This window comes from Trichechus manatus, unplaced genomic scaffold (genome assembly GCF_000243295.1).
Source record: "Trichechus manatus latirostris isolate Lorelei unplaced genomic scaffold, TriManLat1.0 scaffold00015, whole genome shotgun sequence".
Classification (NCBI taxonomy): domain Eukaryota; kingdom Metazoa; phylum Chordata; class Mammalia; order Sirenia; family Trichechidae; genus Trichechus; species Trichechus manatus.
Window position 1 is genome coordinate 22,504,907 of NW_004443951.1, and position 20,083 is coordinate 22,524,989.

At 48.9% G+C, this 20,083-nt stretch overlaps 1 protein-coding gene across 1 annotated transcript in view; it reads left to right on the forward strand.

Moving 5' to 3' along the window:
* The first annotated feature begins 10,277 nt into the window (after positions 1-10,277).
* Positions 10,278-20,083, forward strand: part of DLGAP3 (DLG associated protein 3) — a 40,429-nt gene continuing 30,623 nt past the window's right edge. The window contains exons 1-3 of the mRNA XM_004371963.2: positions 10,278-11,384; positions 15,643-15,848; positions 16,175-16,247. Coding sequence (XP_004372020.1) covers positions 10,278-11,384; positions 15,643-15,848; positions 16,175-16,247 — 1,386 coding nt within the window. The remainder of the gene's footprint in view (positions 11,385-15,642; positions 15,849-16,174; positions 16,248-20,083) is intronic.

The window sequence follows — 20,083 nt, forward strand, 5'->3', positions numbered from 1 at the left end:
AGAGGCAGTCCTGTGCTCTGATCCTGGTGGGGAAACGGGGCTCCTGAGCCAGAGGGTAGGAAAGGCTATGGGTCTGGGCTGGCTGAGCAGCTCCTGCCCCATGGACCCCTGCCATGGGCTTGGACTCCTACCTGTTGTCCTCTGCTGGTCCTGGCAGGTTTAGGTCTGGTAGCACCCTGGAGGCCGGGGCAGTACTAGCCCAAATCTCACCAAATATATACAAATGAAAGAAGGCTCCAGGGTGCTAAAGTGGGGAGAAACCAACATATGGAGACACGTGTGCCAGTTGCCTTGAGAAATCAGCTCATTGCCACAACCTTAGGAGGTAGTTATTTGTTGTTGCTGTTAGCCACCATCAAATTGGCCCCCAACTCATGGTGACCCCACGCACAACACAGTGAAAGGCCGCCCAGTCCTGCTGCATCCCCACGATTCGTTGTGGATTGGACCATTGTGATTCATAGGGTTTTCATTGGCTAATTTTTGGAAGTAGATTGCTAGGCCTTTCTTCCTACTCTGTCTTCGTCTGGAAGCTCCACTGAAACCTGTTCAGCATCATAGCAACACTCAAGCCTCCACTGACAGACAGGTGGTGACTGTGCATGAGGTACATTGGCTGGAAATTAGACTCGGGTCTCCCATATGGAAGGTGAGAATACTACCACTGAACTACCGATGATCCCATTTTACATATAAGAAAATTGAAAATGGAGGCTCAGATAAAACAAATTTTTCATGGTCTTGCAGGTAGGCTGTGATGTAATGGTTGGAAACAGGTGACTGTAAGCTCTTCCAACACCCAGCAGTGAGGTCCCTGGGCTTTCCTTTATAGATTTCTAGATTTGGAAGAGAGAACACCAGCCCTGGCAGCAGGGGTTTGTGGTCTGTGAATCAAGGGCCTCTAGTTCTCTTAGATGCCACCATCTTTGGCCACCAGGGCTGCAGTCTTCTGCATGTTTTCAGTGTGGGAGGTCTTCAAAAGGAGCCTAGGCAAACAGAAATTCCTAGATGCATGAAATAAGCGAGTTTCCAGAGAACCCATTTCTGATCCCATCCTGATTCAGGTGTGATGATAGCCTCTGCATAAGGCTGTCTGAGAAACCTTCCCAGAGGCCCTGTTTCCAGATCTCAGGCATTTTAGTGGTTTCTTTCTCGTCATTAATAGCTAACCCTCGGCACTGTGCTGAACATTTTACCGCATTATCTTATTAATCCTCAAGACATCACAATGAGGAAAGAAGTAGTTTTACGTACCCCCATTTGAAAGATGAAGAAACTGAACTTCAGAAAGCTGAGGGAACTTACTTAAGACCAAATGTCTACTAACTTGGACCTAGGATTTGAACCTGAACAGTTTAATTCATGATCGAGGATCTACAGTCTCTGTCCCCAGCTGTCCTGACCAGGGTCCTCAGGAGTTCTGGCCTTGAGAGTCCTTCTCAGCAATGGGCAGGGATAGCTTCCCCAAGAAGGCCCCTTTGGGAGGGGGAGCATGGGTATGACAAAGCAGCATGGCCTGAGATTTGGTTCAGTTGACATGAAGGAAGGAGCCAACTGAGAATGGGCAGAAAGCTGTTGGCCATGACTGTGATTAGGGGGTAAGGCTGATCAACATGAAACCCAAATCGTGTCTCAAGGGGCTCTTGGCAGCCCTGGAGGAGCAGGAGGAAGTCCAGACTGTGCTTCTGGCCCTCTTGGCCACATAATCCCGGCTGGGAGAGGAGCTGGGGCCCAGCAAGTTTGAAGAGACCTGCTAGGGACTGGGTGGTACACCCTGAGCCCTGCTTCTGCAGCTCAGTCCTGGGAGCTCACCCCACAGCCCCACTCTCCCTCTCTGCAGTGTGGATAGTCTTACTTTTCCTCCTCTTCCTCCTCTCCCTGATGCCTTGAACTAAACAAAGGGAAACAACTGGGGAGACCCTGATGTGGCAGAAAAGAACCATCTTTACCTGCCAATCAAGAGGGGCTAGATGAACGTGATGAGCAGGGCTGGAGGATGGATTTATGATACTGAATCTCCAGGTACTCTCCTGAGCCTTTTGAGGGAGAAGAGTGGAGGTTCTTTCTCTGGGCTGTTGTGCACAGAGTGCACGAGTGTGGCAACTGAATACATTCATTCATGCAATAAACCTTTTTTGAGCACTTGTTACATGCCAGGCATTGTTGTAGATACTCAAAATACTGCAGTGAATGAGACAGACAATCCCTGCCCCCCTGGCACTCATGTTCTACTATGGGAAGACAGACTATAAATATGTAATAGATAAAGAAAATAATCTCAAAGAACAATAATGCTATAAGGACAATGAGAGAGGGTGCAGTCTAGCATACCTGGGGGATGGGGCTTGATTTTAGCTAGAGCAAGTGGTCAGGGAGGGCCTCTCTGAGCTGAGACCCGGAAGATGAGAAGGAAGAAGCCATGGGAATATCTGGGGCAGAGCGTTCTAGCAGAGAGAACATCAAGTACAAAGCCCCCTGAGGGGGAGTTTTCAAAGAGATTATAGGTAGTGCGGGTTATTCACAGGCTGAACACCCTTTGTTGGGTCAGGAGATGGATTTAGACTTAGATCTGCTTAAATGTCTCCAGTATTTTGGGGCCAGTAAGCCCATTTTCTGTAAAGTTCCTGCCCTAAGCCCCCAGGAAGAGTTGATTAAATAAAAAAGTAATAAAGGTGAGTGAATAAGACTCCTAACCTTCCTTCTTCCATTCAACTATTTCCTTCTTCTCCATCCTTTGGGGCAGGGCAGGTAGGAGAAGGAGGTTTTTCTCTGGGGTCCTAAGGGCTGAGTTGGGCACAATGCATGCTGAGTCTTCGGCAACAGGGCTAGGTAGTGGGGTTGAGGGACTAGGGCACCAGAGGTCCTGCCAAGAGCAGCTGGGCAAAGGCAGTGTCAAAATAATCAAGGGGTCTCAGGCAGAACTGGATGCAGGAGGAAGTGGTGGGGGTGGTGCCTACCCATGGGCACAGGTAAACGATCAGGAGTGTGGGCTGCAGGTCAGAGGCTCCATGTTATGGCTCCCAGTGGTCATCCCTTTCACAGTCTGGACAGTGGATAGTGTAGGGCTGGACAGGGAAACTGAGGCAGAATCCTGGTCATATTGGTTATATCAACACAGGGAAAGGGGGTGAGTAGGCGAAGCCTGAAACTTTGAGGTCCCAAGGGCACACACAGCTCACCTATAGGCCTGGAGCCCAGGCCTACAGCAGCGAAATGAATTCCAGGCCTCACTTGCTGTAAATTCTGCATTGTTGGAACTGGTATGGGATGACCACATAGCTCCTATGTGGGGGGATTGCATAAGTTTAACAGAGCAACTATACCCCTTGCTGCTGTCTGGACTATCATGTCCAGCTTTTAACCTTCCCAGGTAGCTTGCTGGGGGAGTGAATCAGCTAATACTTGACTTTTGAAATCTTTATCTTTGCCCAAGACATCTCTTCGTGTCAGCCCCTGAGACCTGGCCTTTGTCAAACACACCTGGATCCCTGGGTACCCAGGTGTGAACATTTTTATCTTTTCCCCAGCGGCGTGCCTTTGGTCTTATATGGATGGCCCAGAGAGATTAAGTGACATGTCCAAGGTCACCCCGTAAACCAATGGAGGAAGAGTAATAAAAGTACAAATAATGATAGCTACCTTTATTGTGCCCGGTATGGTGCTAGCAATTTATATTCCTTACCTCGTTAACCATCACATCATTAGTACCTTTACGATGGTTTGAACATTATCCCCATTTTACAGATGAGAAAATAGGCTAAGAGAGATTGCCTAAGTACACACAGCTAGTAAGTGAGCCAAGAAGGATTTGAACCCACATAGTCTGATGACAGAGTCCATACTGATAACTGCTTTGATCCAGGGAGTCTATGAGTAACCCAGGTTTCAGGAAAGGAAGATCAACTGATTTGGCTGGGCAGGGCCCAGGGAAGAGGAAGAAAAAACACTCAACTCCTCCCTCTGCAGCCCTTTTCTTTCCCCCATTTTCCATTCTTTTTCTGGAAGATAATTGCTTGGGGCAGTGACAACCTCCTGGCGAATTACACAGCTGCTTTCCCAGAGAGATTTGTAACAACAACCCCACCGGCCTGGCAGCCCCCAGCAAGTTCCGGTTTAAGAAACTAATTGCTGGATTGTGTAGTTGATGCTAAATTGAGTAATTTCTTGGTGACAGTATGTGTGCCACTTCTTCCATTCCCAGATAGATTCGGGTTACATCAGAGCAGAATTTGTCAAACACGGCACCCTCCCAGACTCCTTCACTCCCCACTTCCCAGCCAACCACAGGCAATTGCTAAAGCGGCTGCTCCGCTGGACTCAGAGGTTCACCATATGGGTACCTTTCTGTGTCCTGGGATAGTAGATGGATGACTTGGTGCCATAAAATGGAGAAAAAAACACCCAGCACCCAGAGCTGTCATAGGGCTTCAGGGAGCTTCCTTTATTTTGTACTTATCTGACCTTGGACTTGGAATAAACTCAATGCTCACCACACAGAGGAAAAGGCTAAACCACTCTCTGGTTACTCTCGAGTGTGTGGTATGTGTGAGGTTGTTTTGTTTGCTTGCTTTTTGCAAAAGCAAGCTCACTTTCATTATTATGTTTACTTTGAAATGGTGTTTAGTAAGTTTGACTTCTCTAGGCTAACAGCACAGGTAGGAGAAAAGCTAAGACTTTGGAGTCAGGCAGCAATGGCCTTGAGTCTCAGCTCTCAAGACCTTGGGCAAGTCAATTAACCTCTCCAAGCCTCAGCTTCTTCATCTGTAAATTGGGTAGAGGGGATAATATTTACTGCTTGGGATAGTCGTGGGGATCAAATAAAATATCTTAAGTGAAAGGATCTTGTCCTTTGTAGGTTCACATTCACTCAGCAGACACCTGCCGGACGTTAACCGTTGTTCTTTGTTGTTGTTAACGACTGTTGAGTCAGCCCCTGACTCATGGCAACCTCATGCACCATGTGGCGAAATGCTGCCTGGTCCTGTGCCATCCTATGGTCGGTTGTGGATCAGACCGTTGTGTTCCATAGTGTTCTCACCGGTTGATTTTTGGAAGTAGGTCACCAGGCCTTTCTTCCTAGTTCACCTTAGTCTGGAAATGCTGCTGAGACCTGTTCAGCATCATAGTAACAAGCAAGCCTCCACTGACAGATAGGTGCTGGCTGTGCATGAGGTACATTGAGTGGGAATTGAACCAGGGTCTCCTGCATGGAAGGTGAGAATTCTACCACTGAGCCACCATTGCCCCCAAGCATTGTTCTAGGGGTTGGGAATAATGCAGTGAATAAGATGGATAGAATTCTTGTGCTCACATGGTGTTTACATTCTAGTGGAAAGACAGACAATCTCAGAATCACACAAATTTAAAATGGTAATGATGATAAGAGCTGTACAGGTACATGATGCCTTGAGAGCAAACAGCAGGAGGATCTGACCTAGTCAGTGAGGCCAGAGAAAGCTTCCGAGGAAGAAGAACTGGGCTGAGATCTGAAGGGCATGTAGGAGTTAGCAAGGCAGAGGTGGGCGGGAAAAGCTTTCTGGTCAGGGGGAATAGGCCCCATGATGTGCGGGAGCATGGAACTGAAAAAGAACCGGCATGGCTGGAGCAGAGAGAGCAAGGGAGATAGCACGTTTTGACAGGCTATTGGAAAAGTAGGAGGGTTAGACCTTGCAGGCCTTGCTGGACAGGTTAAGGCATTTCATCCCAAGGGCATCAATAAGCCAGTGAAGAATTTTAAGTGGAGAAATGACATGATCAGATCTGTGTTTCCAAATAATCATTTGGATTGGAGCAGGGTAAGAACAGAAGCAGGGAGACCAGTTAGCAGGATTTTGCACAAGTCCAGGCAGAAGATGGTGTTCTGAAATGGGTGTGCTTTCTGCTTATAAACAACAGAAAATCTGGCTAACAATGGTTTAAATAAGGATTATATTTCTTATCACATATAGGTCTGGAGGAAGGAAACTACTTGTCTTGTTTCCATGGCTCAATGATGCCAGGACTAACATCTCTGCTAATCTCTAGGCTTTTCCCTCATGGTGGCAAAAGAGCTGCCATAGCTCCAGGCATCATGGCTGTATTCAAGCTGAGAAAAAGGGGACGGATGGTAAAATATTTCCTAGATACCCTCATCAGGACTTTACCCGTATCTCATTAGCCAAAGCTGAATCACGAGGCCCCTAATTACAAGGGAGGCTGGGAAAGAGGAAAGGAGGTTGGGAATGTGTTTTAGCTAGTCAGCCCACAGTGACTTGGTGTATATGGAAATAAGTGGGCAGACCTGAGATATTTTTAGGAGGTAAAGTCATAGGATTTGGTGATGGATTGAAGTATTAATCCTCTCTCTCTTGTTTTTTCTTCCCATTCATTGTGTTTAGTAACGGGATGGGGCTAGAGGGGTGGCAGAAGGTGATCCTAAGGCATAATATTTAGGAGGAAGCCAGTCGTTGGTTAAATCTTCTCTCTAGGAAATCCAAATCCATAAATTGGATCTCCCTTTCCCCTGGTAATTTGGATTTAATCTTATTGTTGACTATTTGGACACTGTGGATTTTGGAAATCCAAAATAAAGGTTTCACATAAGGGATTACATTGTGTAATCTTTTAGCGTTTATAAAGTGATTTAATATGCATGATATCATTTGATATTCATTAAAACCGTGGGAGATAGATGAGCGGGTATCATTAGGCTAGAGAGGTCAGGTCACTTGTTGGATGTCACACCTTCTGGTCCCAGAGCTTGTGCTTTTTCCGTTAGATATTACTGCCTATAAAGGACATGGGAGCCCAAGGTAAGGGAGTCAGGAGGTGGTTTGTCTGGAGAGTAGTAATTATAGGGACCCATCTCCTCTGAGACTAGAGCCAGAAGAACATGGATTGATGCCAGAGAGACTGAGGTTTGATAAGACCTTGATGAAAGCTCTGGGCTTGGCATCGGCACCTGTGCAGGGGGTGGGGGAACCTAAGAATGTCTATCATTGAGAAGCTCAGTGTGAGGCTCCAGCTGGATGTAGCCACAAATGAAGTAAATGACATTGTCTGGTCAGAGTGCTGTGAGTCTCAGACACAGGTCCTGTTTGGGGCAGGGAGAGGAAGAGCATGCCATAGACAAAGGACTAGGCTATCAAAACTTCTTTCCAAGGCAGGGGGATGCTGCCATGTGCTTTTCCAACAACTATGTGGGAAGCCATTTTGATAGGAAGTCTCCTCTGCTTCCCCAGAGAAGGGTGCTGGAGGAGACGAATTGTCATCTAGAACCAGGCAATTGGTGTCTGTGAGGTCACCCCAGTCTCCCTCCAGGCAAGATAACCAGCAGCTTCTCCAGGCCAGGCCACAGGGTGTGCTGGGGGCTGGAATGTCTTACCCTCTCCTCTATGGAAGATTCCCAGGAGACTCCACAGTCTTCTTCATTGTCTCACACCCCTCAGGGTCAGGAAGTTCTTCCTGGTGTCTGACTGCATCTCTTCCACTACTATTAATTATGCTAGCAAAGCTAGCTCTTCATCCTGACGTCCCTGTGTCTAATAACAGCATCGTTAGTCTTCCAGTCACGGCTGCTACAAACTTCAGAGTCGTCTTCCTTTCTGACTCTCTCGCTCCCTCCTCTCTTCAGTGTTTGCCAAACCCTAACTGTGTCTTCTGGAACTCTCCCGCCCCATTCCTCAGAATTTCTTATTTGTGCACCCCTTCTGCCTTTGTGCCTGCTGTTTTCTCCACTGGAAATTATCCCTCCTCCGCCTTTGTCTGTGGAACACACAGCCATCTTGTACTGCATCTCAAACACCCTTTCCACTGGAAAGTCTTCCTTGATTTCCCCCTGTTGGATATGGTCTTACCCTCATTTGAACCAGCCTAATACTTTGGTATGTCTTTCAAGCACAGTCATTCATTCATTTACTTAGCGAACATTTATTAAGGACTTGCTCTGGGCAAAGCCCTGAGTTAGGTTCTGGAGATCCAGAGATGACTAGGACTTGGTTCCACATTCTAGTTGGGGAGACAGAAACTGAACCAGACAACTTCAATGCAGTGTAATAGCTGTTTTCATGGAGGGACCTATGGTGTTATGGAAGCCCAACAGAGAGGTGTAACCCAGAATAAGGGTCTAGAAAGTCTTCGAGAGAAGGTGAGGCTTAATATGAGTAAGTGTTAGCCAGGGAAAGGGTTTGGGGGTGGGTAAAGGGAGATTCTAGGAGGGAACAGCTTGTGCAAAAATGCAGGGGCCTGGAACAGCTTTGCCATGTGAGAGATTGTTTCCCTGTTAGACTGTAAGCCCCACGAGGATGGGGACCACACTCAGATCACCTCTATACCCTTCTTACTCAGAGTCTTGCTTATGGTAGCTGCTCAACAAATGTTTGTGGAATGGAATCATATTTAAGGGCAGTGAAATTGCAATGGCTCAGCACCATGGACAGATCACACAGACACCTGCAGTTGGAGGTAGTCCAACCTGTAAGCTCATTTGCATGTATTTGCATAATGAAGCCAACTTCATTTCCCTGGGGGTCCAAAGGCACTGCATCATGGGGGATCCAATCAGTTTTGGTTTGGGAGGTTGGGAAAGGAGACTGTCAGTGCCAGAGACTGTTCCTCTGAGGACCCTGGGAGAACCTGGTTCTCTCTTTGCTTATCACCCTTTTCTTTTCTGTCAGGAGCCAGTGGTCCTGAGCCTTCTGAAGTTAGGATTCTGCCTGCGGTGGGGACCCTGACACCAAGGATGGGACACCCCGGATGGTGAGTGGTAGGAGCATGGGAGATGGGGATTAGATTCAGGTTCTCTAGTCAGAACAACTTGGTTTGAATCTTAATTCAAAGTGACTCACCTACTTACTGGCTTTGTGGCCTCACCATTTTGAGCCTCAATTTCTCCATGGGCAAAAGATAGATAATACCTACATCACAGGATTTCAGTGGGGTTAGAAAATATTAGGTATGTATTAGGTAGTATCTGGTACATAGCAAGGGCTTGAGAAATAATAAGAAGTGGGCTGTGAGCAGGATCTGGAAGAAGCCTGAAACAGAGTGGATGTGGGGAGGTGATGGTGGGGAGGAAGGGAGGATGGGAGGATGAGTCTCTGAGGTGCTGCTGTCCGGAGTCTTTGAGGCTGTCATCCTCTCCTCATCAGCAGATGGCCCAGGAGCCTGGTCTGGGATGAGGGAGGGAGCCGTCTGCCAGCTCCTCAGTCCCTGCCCCTCCTGCTGTTACCCCCGCCTGCCATAGCTCCTGTCCTGGCAGCTCCTGGAGTCCTGATTGGAGGCAGATCTTGCTGAGAGCTGACCTCTCTGTCCTGTAGCCTTGGCAAGCCTGGGATGGCGGCCAAGGGCACTGGTTCTAAAGCTTTCTCTCCATCACCTCCCTGCCCTGCCTCCCTATTGTTTCTGAGAGGCAGGAACTCCTGGGTTCCCATTCTAGTTTAGGATTTAGATACTGCTTCGTATAGCCAGCTTTCCCTTCTTTATAGTTTCTCTTCCTCCCTCCATGACTCCGCTCCAATGGGAAGTGGTATTTTCCAAGGTGGGCTGGTGGTGGTGGTGATGGGGCAGGTAGGGGTAAAAGGTGAAAAGGAAAGTTTCATTGGGGGAATATTTGGAACCTAGTGGAGGAGTGAGGAGGAGTCATCTCAGGTTTTCCTTCCTATCTCAGTCCTGGGGGGAGGGAGTGTGAGCCTGCAGCTAGATGGAAGGAACAGGGTGTGGAAGGATTTTCCTGCTGAATGGTGCTGGCTATGTGGATTTGGATTCAGTGTTCTCTTTGGTCACGGCTGGCCGTGACTTGGTGGCCTGGCCTTTTGCAGCAGTGGGAACCTGCAGTGGGGATGGGGCAGAGGGATGGCTGTGGATCAAGTTGCCTAAAACCAGCTTATTAAAGCTAATTCACCTAATACTGGCTTCTTTAAATATTTTTATATCTATTTGGATATCCTTTCATTTTGGGTAATCTAAGGACTTTTAAAAACTCATTTGGCTGAGGGCGTTTCTTCTTGTGAATAAGTATCAAATTTGCAGCATTTGATGAATGATGGGATTACTTTGTGGCCTTGTGAGTGTCTTTTTCTAGTAGGACTATTTTGAGGTCTTTTTAGCCCATTTGTGGAAAGACAGTATCATTAATTACAATAAATGGGATATGTGACTTAAAGGAATACAAGAATACCTAATAAAAGGTGGTTTTAGGCAAAGTGGCCTGTTGTTCAATCCAAATCTCTTTCTCCCTGTTTTCTTAGGAGGTTCCTGGGGCCTGGCCCCCAACACTATGAAGAGCCTTTGCTGAGGCCATGAGGGGTTACCATGGCGACCGAGGCAGCCATCCCCGCCCAGCCCGCTTTGCTGACCAGCAGCATATGGACGTGGGCCCAGCTGCCAGGGCCCCGTACCTGCTGGGCTCCGGGGAGGCCTTCTCCACTGAGCCCCGCTTCTGTGCCCCGAGAGCTGGCCTGGGACACCTCTCTCCCGAAGGACCCCTGAGCCTGAGTGAGGGGCCATCAGTAGGCCCTGAGGGAGGACCGGGAGGGGCTGGGGTTGGGGGGGGTAGCAGCACCTTCCCCAGGATGTACCCCGGCCAGGGCCCCTTCGACACCTGTGAAGACTGCGTGGGCCACCCACAGGGCAAGGGTGCCCCCCGCCTGCCTCCCACCCTCCTGGACCAGTTTGAAAAGCAGTTGCCAGTTCAACAAGATGGCTTCCACACACTACCATACCAGCGAGGTCCAGCAGGGGCCGGGCCCGGGCCAGGACCGGGGTCTGGCACTGCCCCAGAGGCCCGCAGCGAGAGCCCCAGCCGCATCCGGCACCTGGTTCACTCTGTGCAGAAGCTCTTTGCCAAGTCCCATTCTCTGGAGGCACCAGGGAAGCGGGATTATAATGGGCCCAAGGCTGAGGGAAGAGGAGGATCTGGGGGAGACAGCTATCCTGGCCCAGGCTCTGGAGGCCACCACACCTCCCACCACCACCATCACCACCACCACCACCACCACCACCAGTCCCGGCATGGCAAGAGGAGCAAGAGCAAGGACCGCAAGGGGGACGGGAGGCACCAGGCCAAGGCTGCGGGCTGGTGGAGCTCCGATGACAACTTGGACAGTGATAGTGGCTTCTTGGTGGGCGGGCAGCCCCCCGGGGAGCCTGGTGGTCCCTTCTGCCTGGAGGCTCCAGATGGGTCCTACCGGGACTTGAGCTTCAAGGGGCGTTCGGGTGGGTCAGAAGGCCGCTGTCTTGCCTGCACTGGCATGTCCATGTCGCTGGATGGACAATCAGTCAAGCGAAGTGCCTGGCATACCATGATGGTCAGTCAGGGCCGGGATGGATACCCAGGGGCCGGGCCAGGCAAAGGCCTCCTGGGGCCAGAGACCAAGGCCAAAGCCAGGACTTATCATTATCTGCAGGTGAGGCTTTGGTGGAGGTAGGGCAACAGGTTCCTCAGCCCTCACCAGTGTTGTCACCCAGAGAGCAGTGGGAAGGGTCCAGTGGGGGTCAACTATGCTAGTATCGAGGCCCTGGAGGCAGGGAGGCTCTGCTCTGCCTCACTGTGTCACCCTGAGAAGTCTTTTTTTCTTTGGGGACCTCAGTTTCCCTATTTGTGCAATGAAGGGGCCCTTTTATTCTGACATTTATTCCTCTTGACTTGCTGCTTTGGACAGTCTGTGCTCGTCTGTCTCATGGGGATGGAAGGGAAATGAAGTTGAGGGTTGGCAGGAGACAGGACAGTGTGGGGCAGCCTGGTTGTAGCCTTTCTTGAGATTGGAGGTCAGCAGTTAGAAAGCAGTTCTCCTGCCCCAAGGCCTTCTCCAGACCTCTTTCTGCTCAAATCTCGGAGGTCCAGATTTTGTGAAGGTCAAAATGACCTTCAAAGGTGCCTCTTTCCAAAGATGCCTCTACTGGAGTTTTTCATCCTGGGGTTCCTGTAGTGGGACAGCCCATGAGGATGTAGAGGACACGTGGGAGCCCTGTCTCATGGGTCTTCCTAGGCTGGGGGGCACACTGAAGCCTGAGCCCCATACCCAATGCCAGGACAGGGCCTCCTGGGAATGGATGGTGCCGGTGATAGCTGAGATGCAGTCCCCATCCTGTCTTACACTTCTGTTGTGTGACTAGGAGTTCTGAGCCTTTCTTCTTAAGAGCCTCCATTCCACCCTGTCTCCTCTCTGTCTCCACATTGAGGTGGTGGGGGTGGGTAGTGGTGAGACACTCTTCTCACTATTAACTTTTTTCCTTTCTGCCTCAGGCCCCTCATGCTCTCTGGTATGCTTTCATGAGTCCTCCCATAGTTTGAGGAGGAAAAGCCACTACAAATTTTGGAGGCCCAGCAGACTTAGAGTTATCACCAAAACCCACATTCCTCATACTTGGCCTACATTCATTCCTTCAATGAGCATTTCCTAGGTGCTGTAGATACAAAGAGGAAGACACAGACACTGCTTGTGAAGAGCTCACAGTTTAGGGGGAGGGCAGGGACAGACAGACAGATAGAATGCAGTGTGATGAGCCCGTCATAGGAGAGAGCCCTGGGCACCATGGAAGCACAGAGAAGGCATTTCATCTACATGGAGAGATGGTGGCTGGAGATGGCTAGGAATGGCTTCTAAGAGGAGATGGAGTTAGCCAAGTGTTGAAGTAGATTAAGGGTATTCCAGGAAGAGACTACAGCATGCTTAAAGATATGGAGAATTGAGACTGCATGTGCCAGTTGCTGTCTTTTACTGGCCTTGCTGGTAAGTTGTTCTCATGGTAGGACTTTCCAGGGGAACCCAATGAAAGCCCAAGGGAGCAAATAGGGCCTGGTGGAAGCAAGAGGGGATGGGAGGGAGGAGAGATTGGAGACTTCTAGTATTCAGGGTTTCTGAGTTGGCCTTGAATTGCACCCTCCCAGGTAGGGATGTGCTCTAAGCTGGGGATTGAAGAAAGGCCAGAGTAGGGAACAACCACCCCTCCACCCCTATAATTAAGCCCTTGCCAGCCCTGGAAACTCGATGCCATTCCGCTGCTCTCTGCTGCTTCTCCAGGGCTGCCCTGACCTCCAGGGGCTTCCTCCTTAACATGCACCTCACAGTGTCCTGCGGAGGAGCAAGGCTCCGCAATGGCTACAGAGCGGGAACCCTGCAGTGTGGCAGAGCATGCCCTGGTTGTCCCATCTGCTGGCCTGCCTCTCTCCACCTGCCTGTGGCTCCGCTCTGTAGAGTATGGGGAAGGGGAATGATCCATCCAGGTTCTGGGGTTCCAGAGCATCTTAGTACTGGGAAGTCTGGGTCTATATGGGAGAGAACCAAGGGGCTGCAGGGACCTTTCAGACAGCCTTCTGCTCCCCTGGTACAAATACAGGGGAGGCTGGCCCCATCAGACTAGGCTTCTTCGTTGGATCCCCAATCTCTTTGTTGAGACCCTGTTTCACTCACTGAACCCCAGACTTCCATCAGCCCTCTTCCAGAACCCCCATTTCTACACTGAGCCCTTGTTCCTTCATGGAGCCCTGTACTCTCCCTGTGTCCTTGTCTCCTTCCTCAGTGAGCCTTGTCCCTCACAGTAGGTTCTTTCTTGGAGCCCCATCCCTTGTCTGAGTTCCTTCATAGAGACCCATCACATCCTGATTCCTGTTCTCACTGTCTCCTCACCTGGCCCCATCCCCAGAGTCTGTATTTTTTCCCTGAACTCTTATGCCCACCCTGAGCCCTTACTCCTCTCAGAGCCCTCATCCTCACCCATTTAGCCTGTTCTTTACAACAGATGTGTTACACCTTCACCACCTTCTCCACCCCTCTCCCCTATGCCTTCACTTCCACCTCATTCTTTGCAGCGTGGGTCAAACATCATGGTCTCCCTCAACTTCCTGTCAAGGCACCTGTAGACTTGTCTAGATCCACAGCTACCATTACCCTCTTCCCTCCTGGCTCAGAGGAAATGCCTGGCTGAGCCCTCCACCAAGGACTTCAGCCATCTCCTCAGGACTTCCTTCATCCATGACCTGTCCTCCCCCACCTCTGCATCTAAAGATCGTCTTTATCTTAACCAGCTCTTTCCTTTATCTTGAAAACATGTCCAAGTCTCTTCCATCCTAAAGAATCCTTCAACTCTGCATGCCCTTTTATCTTTTATCTTCCCTTCATACCCAAGTTCTTAGAGCATAGACTCTACTTCTTCACTTTCCTTCTTTCTCCCCTTCACTGTGATCTGGCTCCCACATCCCCTCTCCTCTGAAATGCCCTGGCAGTGGTCACCAATGGCCTCCTGAGAGCTATCCTTAAAAGGTACCTTTCAATGCTTATAATACTAATAGTTGACGTTTATTAAGCACTTGCTATGTACTGGGCACTTTGTACTGGCGCATTTATCCTTCCCACCAACTCTGTGATATAGGCATAATTATCACTACTATTTTCCAGATGAGTAAACTGAGGCCTGCAGATTAATCAGTTTTGCTCAAATTCACCTAGCTAGCAAGTGATGGGCCAGAATTTGAATATGAATCTGTCAACTCCTGAGCCCGAGTCACTAACCTTCGAATGCACTGTGGCATTTGACATTATTGATTCCTTTAATCCTTAAATGTCTCCTATTTCTATGACATGGCATTCTCCTGACTCCCTCCTACCCTCTGCCCACTCCTCTCAGGTGACTTCATAGGCTTCTCTTTCTTTATTTGCCAGTCCCTTGTAAAATGTCAGTGGATCCCTCCCTGGCTCTCTTTTTTCCTTCCCCCTGGGCTGTCTCATTCGCTCCTATGGATTCAGCTGCCACCCATAACTCCCACATATCTGCCTCCAGCCCAGATCTTCCCACTGAGCTCCAGAACCAAGTACCCAGCCACCTGCCCAACAGTTCCATGCCAAACTCAAGACACTCAACCCTGAACCTGTCACCTTTTTCCCAAGACCATTTCTCTGGGATTCTATGGCTCACTGAACGACAGCACCATCCTCCAGGTCCTCAGCCAGAAACCTACCAGTCATCCTTAACTCCTCCCCACCCCCTCATCCCCCACGTCTAATCAAGCTCACTGAAGCTCCTTAACATCTCTCGTTTTCATCTCCTCCTCATCCCCCTCGTTGTCATTGTCTTAATTTAGGCCTCATCATCTCTTGCTTGGATAACAGCATCAACCTCCTAATTGGTCTCCCTGCTACCACTTGAGCGCTGCCCTGCTCCTGGCCCTCTGCAATCCATCCTCTGCTCGGACTGTTGGAGTGCTCTTTCTGAAACACAAATCTGATGTCACACCTCTGCTTAGAATCCTCTGTGGCTCTTCACAAGAACGGAGGGGGGAGTTGGAGGATTTGGAATGTAAGCAGGTTTTGAGGATGAAGGAGAAGGAGGGGTAAAAGGTGACTGAGGTCAGGTGATGCTTCATTGGTGGGGGTGGGATTGCCACAGGTCACTTTGAGCTCTGATCTTCAACCTCTTGGCACCTGGTACTCTCGCTCCCCAGACTCTGTAAGTGGCCCTCACTTAAGTGGCAAAAGGTCTATGGAGGGTGATGAGGCACCTCCTGCTATGGAGGGCGTGGTCCAAGACCTCACCCTTGGCTCTGCCTCTGCATGCTTTTGGGTGTGGCCAGAGCAGAGTGCCTTCTGTTGGCAGTGGGGAAAGAGGGTCCTGGACTCTAGATTTAGTAGGAACGAGTCTGAGAGACAGAGGCGTCTGTCCCCACAGGTGCCGCAAGATGACTGGGGGGGTTACCCAACTGGTGGCAAGGATGGGGAGATCCCCTGCCGCAGGATGCGGAGCGGCAGCTACATCAAAGCCATGGGGGATGAGGAGAGTGGAGACTCGGACGGCAGCCCCAAGACATCTCCCAAAGCAGCCGCAAGGCGCTTCACCTCCCGCCGCTCCTCCAGTGTGGACCAGGCCCGGATCAAGTAAGAATGGGGGTGGGGAGGTGGGGTAGTGGGGTTGGATGTGGGAAGCTGATAATGGATCCCTGCAGAAGTTGTATGTAGACTGAATACCAACTGGGTAGTCCTGGGGTGTCTCACTGTGTCCCATGTTACGGTGATGGTCCTTTTCTAAGTGCCTCATTGTAGGAGTCTCTTTACCTAGGGGCCCTGGCGGGGAGTCGGGGGCAGGTCTCTGCATGAGGAGCCATGGCTAATAGAACCTACTTAGGGGCCCCAATGCTATCATTCCCCCTCCTGCACCTCCTAGCTGAACCCCACTCTGATTCTGGAATCTTGATCTTTCCCAGCTGCTGTGTCCCACCCCGGATCCACCCCCGGAGCTCCATTCCTGGCTACACCCGTTCCCTCACCACCGGACAGGTAGGGAGAGGCCCAGGATACCTGAAGGCAGGGGCAGGAATGGGGATTCAGTTCAGGCTCGGCTTCGGCCTTAAGAATCAGAGGGTCTACCCATGGAAAGAGCTCAGGTCTGGTTCCAAGGAAGCTGAGAATGCTGCCCTGGGACTCGTGGAGCAGACTCTGGGGTTGGGGGTCTCAGAGAATCACATCCTTAAAACCTGCCAAGTGTCCTCCAAGTGATGAGCTTGTAAGGGCAACACCGGTTCTCTGAGGTTCCCCAGCCCTGTCTTGGCCTGATTGCTTCCAGCCCACCCCCATGCAAAAGGTGAGGTTGATCTATACAAACAAGGGATAGGCAGAACCAAAGCCTCAGTGCTGATTTGGGCTGGAATTCTGTCCCCACCACCTCTGCCATATTTGACCGCTAACAAGACACCTTACCTCAACGCCTCCATTTCTCATCTGTAAAATGACAGTAGTAATGATATTTACCTCATAGGGACTTTGTGACAGTTCAGGAGACATAAGGTTGTTGCTGTGAGTTGCTGTTAAGTCTGCTCTGACTCATGGCAACCTTATTTATATCAGAATGAAACATTGCCCTGTCCTCTGCCATCTTCACAAAGTGGCCCCAAATTGGTATTTTATAAATGTGAGTTCCATACTGAAGTATAGATAGAAAACCTTTTCCCCTTAATCAAACTGAGGCAGCACAGTTCAGTAATTAAAAGCTTGAGATGGGTTTGAATTCCAGCTCAGCTACTTACCAGCTGAGTGACCTGGGGGCAAGTTACTTGACTTTTTTGAGCCCCACTTTCCCTGTTTAAAAATAGACATCATAATCGTGTTCTTGGCTCATAGCCAGCACTTAATAAAGGTTAGCTATTTTTACTGTTTGCTGGAAAAAGAAAAGCAATGCAAAAAGCAACGCGAAAGATGGTCCACATTGGTTTCTATTGTTTGCTGCTGCAGTCTCTCGGTATTCCTTTGTTACATTTCCTGAATCATGGAATCTGATTGGCCCAGCTATCCTTTCACATCAGACCAGCCTATATGGGAGCATTGGTGGTTCAGTAGTAGAATTCTCACCTTCCATGTGGGAGACCTGGCTTCAATTCCCACTTCATGTGCAGCCACCACCCCTCTATCAGTGGGGGCTTGCATGTTGCTATGATGCTGAGCAGGTTTCAGTGGAGCTTCCAAACTAAGATGGACTAGGAAGAAAGGTCTGGTGATTTATTTCTGAAAAAAATCCAAGGAAAACCCTATGGGACACAGTGGTCTGATCTGCAACCAATCATGGGGATGGTGCAGGACTGGGTAGCATTTCGTCCCTTGTGCATGAAGTTGCCATAAGTCGGGGGCCAACTCAACAGCAGCTAACAACAACAACATGTTGCTGAACCCACTAGTTCATGCTGAGTCCTCATTTTACTTGACCTGTCAGCAACATCTAACACAGCTCATGGTTCTTTCCTTCCTGAAACACATCGCTCAGTTGGCTTCTAGGACACCATACTCTAGATTCTCTCCCTGTCTGCTCATTCTCAGTCTCTAGCCCTGGTGCCTCCTCAATGCCCCAGAATCTAAACACTGAAGTTTAGAAGTCCCTGGACTTTTCTCTACACTCCCTCCTTAGGTGGCCTCACCTTCTCTCCTGGCTTTGAATACTTTCTAGAGCTTGATGACTCCTAAATGTATATCTTCAGGCCAGACTTTCCCATAAATGCCAGCATATCTAACTATGTATTGAAATCTCACTTGGATGTCTAATAGACATCTCCAAGTTACGATATCCAAAACTGTATTGTGAATACTCCTCTCCCCAAAAGAAATCCCTGCTCCACCCACTGTCGTCCCCATTTCAGATAATGACGATTTTATCCTTGTAGGTGCTCAGGTCAAAAAGCTTGAAGTCAGCCTTGACTTCTCTCTCCCTCTCACATCCCACATCCAATCCCTCAGCAAATCCTGTTGGTTCCACCTTCAAAATGTATACATAATCCAACCACTCCTCATCACCTCCACTGCCAGCACTCTGGTCCAAATCACCATTGTCTTTTGTCTGAACTATTGCATTACCTCTAGTTGGTCTCCTTGCTTTTGCCCACTTCATTTTCTCTCAGTACAGCCACAGTGATCATTTAAAAATATAATTACATTCCCCTCACTCTTCTGTTCAAATCCCTTATCTTACTCAGAGCAAAGTCAAGGAAAGTCAAGGACTTTACTATGACTTACAAGGCCATGAATGATCTGGCCCCTACTATCTCTCTGAGTTCCTCTCCTAACACTGTTTTCCTCCCTCACCCACACCAGCCACACTGGCCTCCTTGCTGGTCCTCAAACACAGCAGGTGTGCTCCAGCATCAGGACCTTTGCATTTGCTGCTACCTCTCCCTAGGTGCTACCTCTTCCCAGCTGCTCCCATGGATCGCTTCCTCACATCTTTCAGATCTTTTCTCAAATCTTCTAAAATTTTAACCCCTCCTTCAATGCTTCCTATTCCTCTTCTGTGTGTGTGTGTGTGTGTGTTTGCGTGTGTGTTTGTGCTGCCTTAGCACTTTATACTAGCTAACATCGTGTATACTTTATATATTTTACCGAGGAGGTATGGCTTAGCCCTGCTTTATAGAAGAAGAAACAGGTTTAATGCTCTAGAGGTACCATCCTCCTATCTCTAATAATGCTTTTTGCCCTTAAGTCTATTTTTCTGTTTAGCATTTGCCTAGAACATCTTTTTCCATCTTTTAAAGCCTTTTGTGTCCTTATGTTTCAGGTATGTCTTTTGTAAATAATGTATAGCTAAACTTTATCTTATATTCCATTTGGAAAATTGTTTGAGAGTTTAGTACATTTATATTTATTGTGATTACTGATATGTTTGGATTTATTTCTGTCATCTTATTTTGTGTCTTCTATTTACCCTGCCTTTTTGGTGATTATTTTCTACTCCTTTGCTGCCTTTTTTTGTTTTTGTTTTTTTAATTTAAAAATTTATTCTTTTCTACTTTAGAAATTTTAAATTTACTCTAATTGCTCTCCCCATACTGTGACAGCACACTCCTCCTTTCCAACCCTGATTCCCCATATCCATTCAACCAGCTCCTAACCCTCTCTGCCTTCCCATCTCACCTCCAAACAGAAGCTGTCCATTTAGTCTCTTGTATCTACTTGAGCTAAGAGGCATACTCCTCACAAGTATCACTTTATGTCTCACAGTCCAGTCTAATCCCTGTCTGAAGAGTTGGCCTTGGAAATTGTTTTAGTTCTGGGCTGAGAATCCAGGGGCCATGCTTTCTGGGGTTCCTCCTATCTCAGTCAGACCATTAAGTCTGGTCTTCTTACTAGAATTTGAGTTCTGCACCCCACCTTTCTCCTGCTCCATCTGGGACTCTCTGTTGTGTCAGGGCGGTCATTGGTGGTAGCCAGGCACCATCTAGTTCTTCTGGTCTCAGGCTGATGAAGTCTCTAGTTTATGTGGCCCTTTCTGTCTCTTGGGCTACTACTTTCCTTGTGTCCTTGGTGTTCTTCATTCTCCTTTACTCCAGGTAGTTGGGACCAATTGATGCATCTTAGAGGGCTGCTTGCAAGCTTTCAAGACCCCAGACACCACTCACCAAAGTAGGATGCAGAACATTTTCTTAATAAGCTTTGTTATGCCGATTGACTTAGATGTCCCCTGAAAGCGTGGTCCCCAGAACCCTACCACTGCTACTCTGTCCCTCAAAGTGTTTGATTGTATTCAGGAAACTTCTTAGCTTTGGCTTAGTCCAGTTGTGCTGACTTCCCCTGGAGTGTGTGCTGTCCTTCCCTTCACCTAAGATAATTCTTATCTACTATCTAGTTAGTAAATA